This window comes from Ascaphus truei, chromosome 7 (assembly GCF_040206685.1).
Source record: "Ascaphus truei isolate aAscTru1 chromosome 7, aAscTru1.hap1, whole genome shotgun sequence".
NCBI lineage: Eukaryota > Metazoa > Chordata > Amphibia > Anura > Ascaphidae > Ascaphus > Ascaphus truei.
The window spans coordinates 96,956,800-96,973,466 of NC_134489.1; the positions used below are offsets into that span (position 1 = coordinate 96,956,800).

The 16,667-nt window shown below is 44.6% G+C and overlaps 2 protein-coding genes across 2 annotated transcripts in view; one reads left to right on the top strand and one right to left on the bottom strand.

The window, feature by feature from the left end:
* The window catches only part of MAP3K19 (mitogen-activated protein kinase kinase kinase 19), a 41,321-nt gene that overhangs the window by 12,600 nt on the left and 12,054 nt on the right, over positions 1 to 16,667 (top strand). Inside the window, exons 3-11 of the mRNA XM_075609528.1 lie at positions 2,719 to 3,432; positions 6,654 to 6,845; positions 8,004 to 8,158; positions 10,149 to 10,264; positions 10,478 to 10,599; positions 12,982 to 13,066; positions 14,174 to 14,252; positions 14,754 to 15,022; positions 15,815 to 15,852. Coding sequence (XP_075465643.1) covers positions 2,728 to 3,432; positions 6,654 to 6,845; positions 8,004 to 8,158; positions 10,149 to 10,264; positions 10,478 to 10,599; positions 12,982 to 13,066; positions 14,174 to 14,252; positions 14,754 to 15,022; positions 15,815 to 15,852 — 1,761 coding nt within the window. The 5' untranslated portion in view covers positions 2,719 to 2,727. The remainder of the gene's footprint in view (positions 1 to 2,718; positions 3,433 to 6,653; positions 6,846 to 8,003; positions 8,159 to 10,148; positions 10,265 to 10,477; positions 10,600 to 12,981; positions 13,067 to 14,173; positions 14,253 to 14,753; positions 15,023 to 15,814; positions 15,853 to 16,667) is intronic.
* Positions 15,570 to 16,667, bottom strand: part of CCNT2 (cyclin T2) — a 39,114-nt gene continuing 38,016 nt past the window's right edge. The window contains exon 12 of the transcript XR_012802723.1: positions 15,570 to 15,768. The gene's annotated coding sequence lies outside the window, so the exon portion shown is untranslated. The remainder of the gene's footprint in view (positions 15,769 to 16,667) is intronic.

A 16,667-nucleotide genomic window follows, 5' to 3' on the forward strand; every position in this document is an offset into this window, starting at 1 on the left:
TCTCTCCGCACTCTCCCCTCTCTCTAACGCCCGCTGCCGTTCTCTCCGCACTCTCCCCTCTCTCTAACGCCTGCTGCCGTTCTCTCCGCACTCTCCCCTCTCTCTAACGCCCGCGGCCGTTCTCTCCGCACTCTCCCCTCTCTCTAACGCCTGCTGCCATTCTCTCCGCACTCTCCCCTCTCTCTAACGCCTGCTGCCGTTCTCTCCGCACTCTCCCCTCTCTCTAACGCCCGCTGCCATTCTCTCCGCACTCTCCCCTCTCTCTAACGCCCGCTGCCGTTCTCTCCGCACTCTCCCCTCTTTCTAACTCCCGCTGCCGTTCTCTCCGCACTCTCCCCTCTCTCTAACGCCCGCTGCCGTTCTCTCCGCACTCTCCCCTCTCTCTAACGCCTGCTGCCGTTCTCTCCGCACTCTCCCCTCTCTCTAACGCCCGCTGCCGTTCTCTCCGCATTCTCCCCTCTCTCTAACACCATCTGCCGTTCTCTCCGCACTCTCCCCTCTCTCTAACGCCTGCCTGCGTACTCTCCGCACTCTCCCCTCTCTCTCTAACACCTGCTGCCGTTCTCTCCGCACTCTCCCCTCTCTCTAACGCCTGCTGCCGTTCTCTCCGCACTCTCCCCTCTCTCTAACACCTGTTGCCGTTCTCTCCGCACTCTCCCCTCTCCCCAACACCTGCTGCCATTCTCTCCGCACTCTCCCCTTTCTCTAACGCCTGCCGTTCTCTCCGCACTCTCCCCTCTCTCTAACGCCTGCTGCCGTTCTCTCCGCACTCTCCCCTCTCTCTAACGCTTGCTGCCGTTCTCTCCGCACTCTCCCCTCTCTCTAACGCCTGCTGCCGTTCTCTCCGCACTCTCCCCTCTCTCTAACGCCCGCTGCCGTTCTCTCCGCACTCTCCCCTCTCTCTAACGCCCGCTGCCGTTCTCTCCGCACTCTCCCCTCTCTCTAACGCCCGCTGCCGTTCTCTCCGCACTCTCCCCTCTCTAACGCCCGCTGCCGTTCTCTCCGCACTCTCCCCTCTCTCTAACGCCCGCTGCCGTCCTCTCCGCACTCTCCCCTCTCTCTAACGCCCGCTGCCGTTCTCTCCGCACTCTCCCCTCTCTCTAACGCCCGCTGCCGTTCTCTCCGCACTCTCCCCTCTCTCTAACGCCCGCTGCCGTTCTCTCCGCACTCTCCCCTCTCTCTAACGCCCGCTGCCGTTCTCTCCGCACTCTCCCCTCTCTCTAACGCCCGCTGCCGTTCTCTCCGCACTCTCCCCTCTCTCTAACGCCCGCTGCCGTTCTCTCCGCACTCTCCCCTCTCTCTAACGCCCGATGCCGTTCTCTCCGCACTCTCCCCTCTCTCTAACGCACGCTGCCGTTCTCTCCGCACTCTCCCCTCTCTCTAACGCCCGCTGCCGTTCTCTCCGCACTCTCCTCTCTCTCTAACGCCCGCTGCCGTTCTCTCCGCACTCTCCCCTCTCTCTAACGCCCGCTGCCGTTCTCTCCGCACTCTCCCCTCTCTCTAACGCCCGTTGCCGTTCTCTCCGCACTCTCCCCTATCTCTAACGCCCGCTGCCGTTCTCTCCGCACTCTCCCCTCTCTCTAATGCCCGCTGCCGTTCTCTCCACACTCTCCCCTCTCTCTAACGCCCGCTGCCGTTCTCTCCCCTCTCTCTAACGCCCGCTGCCGTTCTGTCCCCTCTCTCTAACACCTTTGCTGCTGACACAAGCAATACCCAATCTGGTATTCACCTCACTCTACCGATTACATCTCACATCTCAGGGAGGGAGGGAGGGAGAGAGGGAGAGAGGGAGAGAGGGAGAGAGGGAGAGAGGGAGAGAGGGAGAGAGGGAGAGAGGGAGAGAGGGAGAGAGGGAGAGAGGGAGATTTGACACAGACGTTAAAATGAAACCACCCAATGCAGCCTGATATAATAGTCTTCTTGTGTGCTAGATATAACATATGAAGGTTAAAGCCTATTGTTATTTTAGTAGGAGAACTGGTTCAACAAGTCCCCCTTTCTAAAGTGTACAGTATAACCTGATACAAGGCGCTTTGTTAGTTAGCCCCAATACAGGCTTGTTGCTTCATTCTGTCAATACCAGGTACACATGATGGAAATACTGCTAATTGTGAGAAGCATGGTTTTTGTATTCTGTAGACCAGGGGTGGACACGAACCCTGTCCTCAAGGGTCACCAACAGGCCAGGTTTTAAGGATATCCCCACTTCAGCACAGGTGGTTCAATCAGTGGCTCAGTCAACAACCACCTGTGCTGAAGCAGGGATATCATTAAAACCTGAGCTGGTGGTGGCCCTTGAGGACTGGCGTTGGCCACCTCTGCTGTAGACTAAATGTATTCTAAGGCTGAGCTTATAGTGCCGGCGACATTGACGGCGACGTGACCGGTGGTGTCACCCGTCGCCATCGCGGTCTCAAAAGTTGTAATTGAGTTTTTGCGATGTCGCTGGCTGCAAGGGGCGGTGACGTCATGTAGAGGCGATGTGATTGGCTTATTGCAGTCACGTGGTGCGGCCGTCGCGGTAAGTATCAAAATCCATTGATTTCAGTGATTGTGGTCGCTGTGTCGCGCCCACTATAGGCGCACGTGACGGATTACATTGACTTGTTTTGACGCGGCGCGCCGACGCCGTCGCTGTAGCCGGGACTATAAGCGCAGCCTTACAAGTCCATTTGTATACAAACAAAACATACATTACTTGTGTGGGTTGTTTTCTAGCCTAAGGTGATGAAGATGAATGAGAAATCCCTCCCCACACTCCTGGAGGCTGTTACAGAGGGCAACCTGGAGGCTGTTACAGAGGGTAACCTGGAGGCTGTTACAGAGGGTAACCTGGAGGCTGTTACAGAGGGTAACCTGGAGGCTGTTACAGAGGGCAACCTGGAGGCTGTTACAGAGGGTAACCTGGAGGCTGTTACAGAGGGTAACCTGGAGGCTGTTACAGAGGGTAACCTGGAGGCTGTTACAGAGGGTAACCTGGAGGCTGTTACAGAGGGCAACCTGGAGGCTGTTACAGAGGGTAACCTGGAGGCTGTTACAGAGGGTAACCTGGAGGCTGTTACAGAGGGTAACCTGGAGGCTGTTACAGAGGGTAACCTGGAGGCTGTTACAGAGGGTAACCTGGAGGCTGTTACAGAGGGTAACCTGGAGGCTGTTACAGAGGGTAACCTGGAGGCTGTTACAGAGGGTAACCTGGAGGCTGTTACAGAGGGTAACCTGGAGGCTGTTACAGAGGGCAACCTGGAGGCTGTTACAGAGGGCAACCTGGAGGCTGTTACAGAGGGTAACCTGGAGGCTGTTACAGAGGGCAACCTGGGTGCAATCACTGAAAGCTACTGTGCTGCTCACCCCAACCTCGGCCACGTGAACGTTCAGCACCCCGAGTCTGGAAACACAGGCCTGATACTAGCTGCTGTAGGAAACCTTCCAGAGGTAATAGTATCGTCCTGTTACATCTGCTAACGAGCCGGGTACTTCCTGTAGCGTAGACTTCCGTGGAATATGTTACACACATTACTGTAAGTGTATCCAGAGGACAACTATGCAGATACTACTGTAATCGTGCAGGGTAAACAAGAAACAAAACTGTTTTCTAAACAGAACAATATAATAATGTGCGGAGCAATAACATTACACGCCGAGCAATATCATTACACGCAGAGCAATATCATTACACGCAGAGCAATAACATTACATGCAGAGCAATATCATTACACGCAGAGCAATATCATTACACGTAGAGCAATAACATTACATGCAGAGCAATAACATTACATGCAGAGCAATAACATTACACGCAGAGCAATATCATTACATGCAGCGTAATATCATTACACGCAGAGCAATATCATTACACGCAGAGCAATAACATTACATGCAGAGCAATAACATTACATGCAGAGCAATAACATTACACGCAGAGCAATATCATTACAAAACAATAACATTACATGCAGAGCAATATCATTACATGCAGAGCGATAACATTATATGCAGAGCAATATCATTACATGCAGAGCAATAACATTACATGCAGATTAATAACATTACATGCAGAGCAATAACATTACACGCAGAGCAATATCATTACACGCAGAGCAATAACATTACACGCAGAGCAATAACATTACACGCAGAGCAATATCATTACACGCAGAGCAATAACATTACATGCAGAGCAATAACATTACACGCAGAGCAATATCATTACACGCAGAGCAATATAATTGCAGAGCAATATCATTATATGCAGGGCAATAACATTACATGCAGAGCAATATAATTACATGCAGAGCAATAACATTACATGCAGAGCAATATCATTACATGCAGAGCAATATCATTACATGCAGAGCAATAACATTACATGCAGAGCAATAACATTACATGCAGAGCAATATCATTACATGCAGAGCAATATCATTACACGCAGAGCAATATCATTACATGAAGAGCAACAACATTACACGCAGAGCAACAACATTACACGCAGAGCAACAACATTACACGCAGAGCAATAACATTACATGCAGAGCAATATCATTACATGCAGAGCAATAACATTACACGCAGAGCAATAACATTACACGCAGAGCAATATCATTACACGCAGAGCAATATAATTGCAGAGCAATAACATTACACGCAGACCAATATCATTACACGCAGAGCAATATAATTGCAGAGCAATGTCATTATATGCAGAGCAATAACATTACACAGCAATAATATTACACGCAGAGCAATATCATTACACGTAGAGCATTAACATTACACGCGGAGCAATAACATTACACGCGGAGCAATAACATTACACGAGGAGCAATAACATTACACAAGGAGCAATAACATTACACGAGGAGCAATAACATTACATGCAGAGCAATATCATTACACGCAGAGCAATAACATTACACGAGGAGCAATAACATTACACGAGGAGCAATAACATTACATGCAGAGCAATATCATTACACGCAGAGCAATAACATTACACGAGGAGCAATAACATTACATGCAGAGCAATATCATTACACGCAGAGCAATAACATTACATGCAGAGCAATAACATTACACGCAGAGCAATATCATTACACGCAGAGCAATAACATTACACGCAGAGCAATATCATTACACGCAGAGCAACAACATTACATGCAGAGCAATATCATTACATGCAGAGCAATAACGTTACATGCAGAGCAATAACATTATATGCAGAGCAATAACATTACATGCAGAGCAATAACATTACATGCAGAGCAATAACATTACACGCAGAGCAATATCATTACACGCAGAGCAATATAATTGCAGAGCAATAACATTACACGCAGACCAATATCATTACACGCAGAGCAATATAATTGCAGAGCAATGTCATTATATGCAGAGCAATAACATTACACAGCAATAATATTACACGCAGAGCAATATCATTACACGTAGAGCATTAACATTACACGCGGAGCAATAACATTACACGCGGAGCAATAACATTACACGAGGAGCAATAACATTACATGCAGAGCAATAACATTACATGCAGAGCAATATCATTACACGCAGAGCAATAACATTACATGCAGAGCAATAACATTACACGCAGAGCAATATCATTACACGCAGAGCAATATCATTACACGCAGAGCAATAACATTACACGCAGAGCAATATCATTACACGCAGAGCAATAACATTACACGCACAGCAATAACATTACATGCAGAGCAACAACATTACATGCAGAGCAATAACATTACATGCAGAGCAATATCATTACACGCAGAGCAATAACATTACACGCAGAGCAATATCATTACACGCAGAGCAATAACATTACACGCACAGCAATAACATTACATGCAGAGCAACAACATTACATGCAGAGCAATAACATTACATGCAGAGCAATATCATTACATGCAGAGCAATAACATTACATGCAGAGCAATAACGTTACATGCAGAGCAATAACATTACATGCAGAGCAATAACATTACACGCAGAGCAATATAATTGCAGAGCAATAACATTACACGCAGAGCAATAACATTACATGCAGAGCAATAACGTTACATGCAGAGCAATAACATTACATGCAGAGCAATAACATTACACGCAGAGCAATATCATTACACGCAGAGCAATATAATTGCAGAGCAATATCATTACATGCAGAGCAATAACATTACATGCAGAGCAATAACGTTACATGCAGAGCAATAACATTACATGCAGAGCAATATCATTACACGCAGAGCAATATAATTGCAGAGCAATATCATTACATGCAGAGCAATAACATTACATGCAGAGCAATAACATTACATGCAGCGTAATATCATTACACGCAGAGCAATAACATTACATGCAGCGTAATATCATTACACGCAGAGCAATAACATTACATGCAGCGTAATATCATTACACGCAGAGCAATATCATTACACGCAGAGCAATAACATTACATGCAGAGCAATAACATTACACGCAGAGCAATATCATTCGGCCGTGAAGAGGTTGAAACATCTGTAGACTGCAGTATTCAACATCTTCTGGACGCTACAAAGTTGGCGGGTGGTCTCCCTTTCCCTTGTCGGTGCCCCTCTCTTCTGCAGCCTTCCCATGATTGTCTCTTTCATTTCACGCAGGTGGTTGCTCTTCTTTTGGAGCACGGAGCAGATGTTACCCTGTGCAACCACAGCCATCAGACAGCTGTCCATGTGGCTAATGCAGACATCCAGGGCCTACTGCTGTCCGCGGTGAGAAGATCCTCTTTCCCCCAGCTGCAGCTGAGCCAGGCAGCCTGGCAAGGAGACCTGCAGATCCTGCAGCACTTGCTGGTCAGTGCACACGGGCAAGTTATTGTTTTGTTTCGCATCAGCAAGACATAGGTATGGGGGGAAATGACCAGAGTCACATGGACTCAGACCAGAACTACTCTCCCAACATTCAGAAAGCAAGATGGAAAGATGGAAAGATGGGAAGATGGGAAGATGGGACCCCCTGTTAAACGTTGTGTAAAATCAGCATTTATTATTGGTTTTGTTTTATTGTGTGAACAGTGAAAAAGGATGGAGACAATGAATGCTGGTGTTTATCAGCGCATGTATTGTTACTTTCCTATCCCTCTTATGTTGCCTTTGTCTCCTACCTGTGTCTGGGCAGCTACAAGAGCTGGAACTCAATAGAAAAGAATGCTGGGCGTCTCCGGACCTGAACGGTTCATTTCAGGTCCCAGGACCCCATACTGCTCAAGAGACTTACCTGGAAAGGTAACACTGGGGCAGGGGGAACAAAATGGATATAAATCTCCCGTGCAAAGGCTGGTACAGGGGCGGCCAACTCCAGTCCTCAAGGGCCACCAACAGGCCAGGTTTTCAGTATATCCCTACTTCAGCACAGGTGGCTCAATCAGTCAAAGACTGAGCCATCTGTGCTGAAGCTAGGACAGATTAATCCACCTGTACTGAAGCAAGGATATCCTGAAAACCTGGCCCGTTGCTGGCCCTTGAGGGCTGGAGTTGGTCCCCCTTGCACCGGTATAATAGAGCGGCAGGACAGGACACCACACACATTTCCCTTCACCTGTTGCCGTATTGAGAAGTCCAGATCAGGAACGGAAGGATTCTCTCTGAGTGTGCCGGTGCATATACTTTTGTAAATGTCCCGTGCTACATCGCCCAATAGGAAGCCGTAACGTCATCAGTCGTGGCTTCCTATTGGCCCGTGTCACGCAAGGAATTTAAATACCAGGAAGTAACCAGCAGCACCTTTCTAACTATGATTCTTGGGAAGACTGGAGTGGAAATTAACACGGTTCAGCTTTGGGGACCCCCTGCACCCCACCTATGAAAAGAAACAAACGGATGGGGGGGGGGGGAGTAAGGCGTGAATTGTTCCTTTAACCAGAAGCTGATTGGGTGGGGGGCTTTTAATGTGTTTTTCTGTTATAACGTAGAAATATATATATATTTTTTTTTTATATTTTTTTAATTAAGATTACAGAACAATCTCTGGATATTAACATTCAGAATCAACAAGGACTTACTCCTCTGATGTTGGCAGTGAGACATGCAGACCTGTTTGAAAACCTTCCCATGGTGACAGACTACCGACCTCTGGCTGTGTTGGAGGAACTTCTTGAACACGATGCGTAAGTCAAACTATAAATAGCCAGGGTAGGAAAATATTATCTCTTGTCTTTAGGGGATACTGCAAATCCCCTTTGGGACAGAAAGCTGGTATTGTTTGGTGTGTGCGTGACATGGAAATGCCGGGTTTTGCACCGTCTTCACTCATGAAAACCATGGAAACATTGTTCTGCTGCGTCAGAAAAAACACGTATTAGGAACAATCTTTGGACCACAGTTTGGCATCTGGGTGCTGTGAGTTTGGGGAAAAGTTGCTGCACAGGAAGTGGGAGCGGAGAAGTGAGGAGTATATATTAGCACAGCTTTGGAGATACACATGGAGATATCAGAGAAGGAAAACAGTATAAAAGGTGAAAGAGCATCAGCAATAAATGCAATAATATCATATATATTTTTAAAATATTAGTGTAACGTGTGTGTGTGTGTGTGTGTGTGTGTGTGTGTGTGTGTGTGTGTGTGTGTGTGTGTGTGTGTGTGTGTGTGTGTGTGTGTGTGTGTGTGTGTGTGTGTGTGTGTGTGTGTGTGTGTACACTCACTCACTTAAAAATGACTGCACTCTCCAGAAAAAAAACCTGCCTTTGAAGGTGGGCTATCGTGCCGGTTAAACTGATAATGCAAAGAGTTGTATAGCAAAATATACACAAAATACCGGCACTGACATGTTGAAGTAAATAAAGATGTGTTTATTCATAAAACACCAAGTATCGTTCCCTAGAGGTCCCTTCGGGAGAAGGAGTGGCTCGGTGAGTAAACGACACTGACTGGCACTGAGAGTTTGAAGCAGGGGAGCCTGGTTCAATTCCTGGTGTCGGCTCCTTGTGATCTTGGGCAAGTCACTTTATCTCCCTGTGCCTCAGGCACCAAAAACATAGATTGTAAACTCCACGGGGCAGGGACTTGTGTCTGCAAAATGTCTCTGTAAAGCACAACGTAAAACTAGCAGCGCTATACAAGAACATGCTATTATTATTATTATTATTATTATTATTATTATTATTTTGCTATGCATACATACACATACACACACACACATACACATACTACATACATACATACACACACATACACATACACACACACATACATACACATACACATACATACATACATACATACACACACATACATACACATATACATACACATACATACATATATATATATATATATATATATATATATATATACACACACATACATATATATACACACATACATACATACATACACATACATACATACACATACAAAAAAAGAAATTCATAGTTTGTCAGTAAAAGATCTGAAAGATGGGTGGGTAGCCGTGTTGGTCCTTTCTTCCATGATACCCGATGAAGGACCCTGAGAGGTGGGATAGTTTGTAACATATCAACTACTTGTTTGTCCAATAAAAGGTATCATACCCCCTCCCCCCTCTCCTCCTTTGTTACTACTCAGTAAACGTTCACATTTATTCCATCTGGTACAAAAACGGGTCAAGTTTGATGGTGTTCTGAAATGTGGTCCATTTTGAACCCGTTTTTGTACCAGATGGAATAATTGGGACTTTTTCTGACAAACTGAGTGAGTTCTGGGGATTCCTTTTTCCTGCGTATGGGATTTTGAGCTGGAGGGGGGATCCCCGGTCCATCTACGCGCGCCCGAGCTAAGTAACCCTGAGCTGTTTGGATTGTCTCGATTGGTTGAGTATCGTGTGTGTGTGTGTGTGTGTATGAGAGAGTGTGTGTGTGCGTGTGTGCGTGTGTGCGTGTGTGTGTGTATGAGAGACTGTGTGTGTGTGTGTGTGTGTGTGTGTGTGTGTGTGTGTGTGTGTGTGTGTGTGTGTGTGTGTGTGTGTGTGTGTGTGTGTGTGTGTGTGTGTGTGTGTGTGTGTGTGTGTGTGTGTGTGTCAATAGTATTGGCACTGTAGTGAAAAAAGCAGATACGGTGGGAAGAGTTCACTGTTTGCTTGTCAGTGTGAATGCCACTTTTTAACTATGTTTTGTATTATAGAAACCCCAGACTGTGTGATTATAGTGGGAAATCAGCAATGCACTACGCATCGAGAGACAAAGGTTCCACAACACAGCAGCTGATCGATGTATTGGCCAAGTCTATATGTAGACCAGGTATTTGATCAAACATATCCACCGCTCTGGTGCTGGTCTTACCGTCTATCCTACGGACATTGACAAACAGAAGGTAGATACGTCTGTCCTGTGAATGAAGTTCCCAGTATTTTTATTTCCCTGACACAATAAAGAAAAAGTGGCCGCCGGGCGTGGTCTGCTTATAAAGTATTTATCATGGTAAGTTTGTATTGTTTCATTTTGCTTTCACAGAAACACAAGATGAAGCCTTCTGCGACTTTTGTCCCAACACAAAGCCTCCTTTATCCGACAGGCATACAGCGACTGCAGAACAGACGAGAACCGTCATTCAGAGCTGCAGCCACAGCACCGAGGTAAGCTGCTTTAGTACGAGGAGTGTGTGGCAGAGCTAGTCACTCGGGGTTCATTAACTAGCGCAATGTTTTAGTAGCTCTGTGATCCTGGAGGACACTAGATCTTTCGCAGGTTACTTTTTATTGGCTTTACCCGATTCCTCATGTGTGTTTATTCTTCGTTTTAGCAGTGGTCACGGGTCAAGAAAAAGTAGTGGTTGTGTGATGTGTTTTACTTAGTACAGAAAATAAAAATTCCAAGCGTGGTGCATTTGCATGTCTCAGACAGGTCTGCAACCCTGTCTTTCCCTATTATCACTTAGCAAACAGTGCTTACACTGCAGCCAGGGATTCTGGGTAATGACATGCAAATGAGCACAGCGCATCACTCTTTATTTCTTATCCATTGTAACATGGAAACCTATAAGCTTTATTGCAGAACAGCTCAATCCTTCTAAACACGGAGGTGATTAACACCATTTAAAAAAAAGGCTGCTTTAAGGTTGTAGGATTTATAAGCTTCTTTGAGTAAGACTCTCCTCATATCGGTATTTGTATGTGCACACTTGCAGAAGAAACCGCCGAGGTTTTGAAGACTGGTTTATTAAGCCATTTCTCCCTGCATTGCAGAGGTAAATGAGAATTTTCAGATAGTGTTAAAGACCTGCAAAGTGGCCATACCTTGGTGGGGCTGCAGGCTTATAACGCTTTGGCCAAAGAGTTTTACTAAATGACCCTTATGAGAAGACAGGCAGAACAGATAAGTATTTAACTATATAATTTGTCATATTGGATGTAGCACTGGCGATGTTTGTCTTTTGTTTGAAAGCTCTGCACACAATCATTTAATCTAATGCTGGTCGGTCCCCTAAATGGTATTGCATCTGCAACAACCCTACATTTGTCCAGGATCAATACAGCTACTAGAACGGCCAGCTATGTGCACACTTGGTAAATTGTATTATGTGATTGTATCTTGCTCCTTTTTTAATGCGCTGCAGAAAATGTTGGTGCATAATATGAATACAATATTTCCTTCATTCACTGCTAGAGAAGTCTGTCCCCGCAACACCCCAATAAAAGGGTAGAGATCCATTAATCGTTTAAGTTGGGGGGGGGGGGGGTAGCTTCCCTTCTAACCCCTTCAGAGCTATTTGCCAATAAATTCTGCGTTTGAGCAGAACACATTTGAAAGATATTTAACTTTTATATATACAGGGGATTGGATTCTGCATCAACTGAATACTGGGGGTGCACTCAGGGATAATAGTACTTAGGAAACTATGAGAAAACAGAGTCCCTGTTTGGATATGTACTCCACCTTATATGTGTAAATTTACACATATAATGTGGAGTGCATATCCAAGCAGGGACTCTGTTTTCTCATAGTTTCATATTGAACTTGGACGCAGAAAGTGCTCGCATATATTATCAGTGATAGATCTCTCCTGAAGTCTGTGGCTTTTCTATCTAAAGTCAATTTTGAAGAGTTTGGCAACAGCCGCTGAAATAATGGGCCCCCAGAGATGAGAAATGGGAACGTGAGGCCCTTATGTAAATGCCATATCTATTTACGGATATTCTGCACAGAGATAAGGTTTGTAGATGGTTCTCCAGCAGTACTTAGTAGTTGGATGAATAGGTTATTTTATCAGGTAAGTAACACAAACATGCTATGGCCATTTTATTTGTGGATGTGGGATAACCAGAATTGCTTTTGAAACAGGCAGAGGGATATCGGGAGAATTGTGCTTACTTTGTTTCTCATAGCACTAGACTGTCACTGCTGGCTGTAAAGCATCTGTGTCTTGTGTAATGATAACTCATGCATATCGTGTTAAAACAGATGGCTGGCACCATGCTCGGAGAGTCACAGATCATGTCACGTCTCCAGTATTAACTAATTGCCAAACAAAACAATCCTATTACAAAGAGCAGACACAATGCCACACCAAGTAAGAACAGAAATAGTACGGGGCGCAGAACATGTCAACGTTTATACATGAAGTATTCCTTTAAACAGGGCTGGGCAAGTCCTGTCCTCAAGGGCTACCAACAGGCCAGGTTTTCAAGATATCCGTGCTGCAGCACAGGTGGCTCAGTCAAAGACTGCACCACCTGTGCTGAAGCAGGGATATTCTGAAAACCTGGCCTGTTGATGGATCTTCAGGACTGGACTTGCCCATCCCTGCTTTAGAGAAATGTATAAGTTTACGTCATTACTGCAGTTTTTTTGCAGGCCATTAAATAGGTTTTAATCCTTGCACTGTCCGGAGGTTAAATGCTTAAGTAAAACCCAATACTTTAAAAAGACAACGAAACAAGTGTGTGCAAAGAATTATTTTTTGTTTACAGAATTCACAAATTGTACTAATTATTTCACTTTATGATTTCCTTTTGGAGTTTGGTCGTGATGCAATGTCCAGTGTCAACATAAGCGAGGAAGTTATTTGTAATCGGGAATCAAACACTGGAACGTCAAGAGCAGGTAAACAGAAGAAAATCGTGTCTACCAAGCTGTAGTCCTAATCTGAAAATTCGTGGCCAATGTGGACTAGATCAGGGGCTCTCACCTCCCCCCCAACAGGTTTTAATGATTTCCCAGCTTCAGAACAGGTGGCTCAGTCAGACTAAGCCACTGATTGAGCCAGCTGTGCTGAAGCTGGGATGTCCTTAAAACCTGACCTGTTGAGGGAGAAGGGGGAGGGGCGGGGGTCTTGAGAACTGGAGTTGAGCACCTCTGGACTAGATAATAATATACATAACATTCAAAACGTTGAAGGTGCCAAAGATTAATGACTTAAGTGCTATACCTTATTCATCTTAACCTCCAACAGATAAGTGAGGAATAGAAAAAATCTGATTAAGGACAAAACGATCATTTAAATGCAAAGTGGGAACTATCTTAAAAATTAGGGACTGCATTCCTGCTCTCACTACTACAGTATTTTTAAGATTAATAAAAGCAGGCTTGTTGTATTTTATTCCGCACTAAGGGTGAATCAAATGCATTCTTACATAGACTGTAATCGTAAATGTATTGCCCAAGATGTGACCAGGTTCTTCTGTTCCTTCAAAATGTGCTCTAGCTCTGAAAAAAAATCAGCATCTAGTCTGAGCACAGGTGATGGCGCCTGCACTGTAACGGAGATAAGAGTATTGCGGTAGAAACGTTGGCATGAAATGTGTAAATCTTTCAGAGGGACTCATTTATTAGATGTATTATTAGGTCAGGATCACCTCAAGACAGGAGATTTTGTTCCAAGTATATCTGATTCCTTTGCCAAAATAAGAATGTTCCCTAAGGGTTAGCAATGTTTAGTGTATCTGAGCCCTGGAGGGGTCTCTTCAGCCCCCAATTCCCTTTTTAACAGGAACGTTCACCTGTTAGGCAGCATCTCCAGAAAAGCAGGATTTAAGCAAATACACGAACCCTCAAGAACTGTTATTGCATTCATTTATACTTGGCTTCAGCTAGCTACATTTAGACATGGATGATTGCTAAGAGCATGAAACAGGGTTAGGTTTCCTTAATATTTACATGAAACATTCTTTAGTAAAGATCACTGCTTAATCACCGTGTAATACGTTCCAGATGCTACAATCCTTCTAGACTTCCAAAACGCAAGCTCAGCTCGTCATGAAATGGGGAAGGCTTACAAAGTGTGTGATGTGTAAGTAATGCTTTTATGGCATGGTACAACCATCAGGATAAGGAATATCTGTGCTATTTCCCAACAAGAAATACACGGAGGTTGGAAGTGGTTTTGCAGAAGGTTGTTGGTGTGTAATTGGAAACACACACACACACACACACATCAAAATATTTAGTGCACTCCATTTTAATTTCTGTATTTGGTATTATTTTGTTGGGGGTAAAGGTCACCCGTGTCAAACAATCCGAGACAGAAACTATTATCGGAAGGTTTAAAAAAAATATATGGTCCGAAGCAGCTGTATGGGACATTTTTGGCCCAAAATCCCATAACTGCTGCTTTGGACAAACAAGTATAGGCCCTATGACTTTTTATATTAAAATGTATATTTTTAATGGGGGGGGGGGGTGGGTGTTATCCAAACAAATAGAAGGGCAAGGTTCTTACAGGGGCATCGGATGTAAATCTGTGGTTTGTGAAAATGTTCCGTTATTTCAGCTTCAAATCTCTGTGTTTCAGCCAGAAGACCTCATTACCTAGAGTCTATGGTGCTAGACTATGGAACACTGACCCTTTTTCAAATGACGTGGCCCCGCAGTTCAAGATTAAACGGCACACTTCACTGCCTCCTTTCCATCTGAATAAAGATGAAAATGCAAAACAGATCAAGAGTTTTGGCCTGGGTTACTATGGTCAAGGATCTCGCTCTGAACCCAACATCTCACAATCTCTCCTTGGACTAGATCCTCTTAGAGATATCAAAGACATAAAGCACCATATCAAGCAAAGTAATTTCTTTTATTCTTAAACAATACAATGCATTGACTGCTCTTCTGAAGCCTTCCGCTGATCATTGCCCACAGCAGGGGAGGCCGACTCCAGTCTTCAAGGGCAACCACCACGTCAGGTTTTAAAGGATATCCCTGCTTCAGCACAGGTGGCTCAGTTAAGCCATCTGTGCTGAAGAAGGGATATCCCCAATACCTGGCTTGTTGGTGGCCCTTAAGGATTGGAGTTCGCAACCCCCTGGCCTACAGGTTTCCAAAAATATTTGGGGGTAAAAAAAAACCACCGGGAGATTCTCTGAAAACAGGAAACACGGTGTGAATACCATCTCTAGACACCAGAAAACACGAAATAATCACTTTCTTTAGATGAAACTAAACACAATTTACCATCTATGTATTTGGCAGAAATTGCCCAAAGTAATCGTTTACATACTGGCATAGTTTGGCACTAAGAGTATTATTGTAGGAGCGATGCGGTCATTTATATAGTGTGCATATTCAAGACAGAGGCAGAGTCACAAGATGATGGTGTGTGTGGTCCCACAGGGGTGCAGTGAATAAAAAGGTCAGCAGTCAAATCGCTTCATTTCACAGCTAGCTGTTTTATTAGTCTTCTCATGATCCAATAATATGTAGCATTCATCCGACATGCCAGATAATCACATTATTCACTGTGCCTTCCCATGTCCCTACATTTTGGTTTATCTTCTTCCATGGTGGTTGCATCTTCTATTCTGCAAATATATCTATAATTAGAGAAAAATAAAATAGGTTTTCTTTCTTGTTTTTAAGGATTAAGTACACCTGACTCAACAAGCATTAGCAACGAGGTAAGAAGGTACAGTCAAAATATATATTTTTGAAAACAGTGAATTACACTTTTGTAGTGTTTGAGTATATGGGACTTTATTGAGGGGCTTAGAATTCTGATTGGGGGTAAATCTAGATCTGCCAAAGTGGTCCTCCTGGCTGTTTTGGCCCTAAACACCCTTATAAACAGGATTTGGCCTGAAAACCACCCGAACAGCCACGGTAGCAGATAACGTCTAAGCCATGTACAAGCATACCCCGCATTAACGTACGCAATGGGACCGGAGCATGTATGTAAAGCAAAAATGTACTTAAAGTGAAGCACTACCTTTTTCCACTTATCGATGCTTGTACTGTACTGCAATCGTCATATACGTGCATAATAGTCTCCCTGTTTGCGCACAGCTTCGGTACAGGTAGGGAGCTGGTATTGCTGTTCAGGACGTGATGACAGGCGCTTGCGTGAGCTGCCGTTTGCCTATTGGGCGATATGTACTTACTCGCGAGTGTACTTAAAGTGAGTGTCCTTAAAGCGGGGTATGCCTGTATTAGTGTTTCTCCACAGAAAGGCCCAGTTATATCCCATAGCTCTTAGAAGGCAACCAGTGAAGGCACCTACGCATTACTCGTGGCTAGAAGGAACCGTGATAAATGGTGGTCCCAGACCAAACTTTTCTTGGCCACTCAAACACAGGACTGGAATTGTAGTTTTTTTTTTTTTTTTTAAGTCTGGAAGACGTAATCCTAGAAACCAACGCCGACAAATATCAGTGCATCCGGTGCCTCAACATACAAAATTAAATAATATACTCTTTCATTTACAGCTAAACAGAAC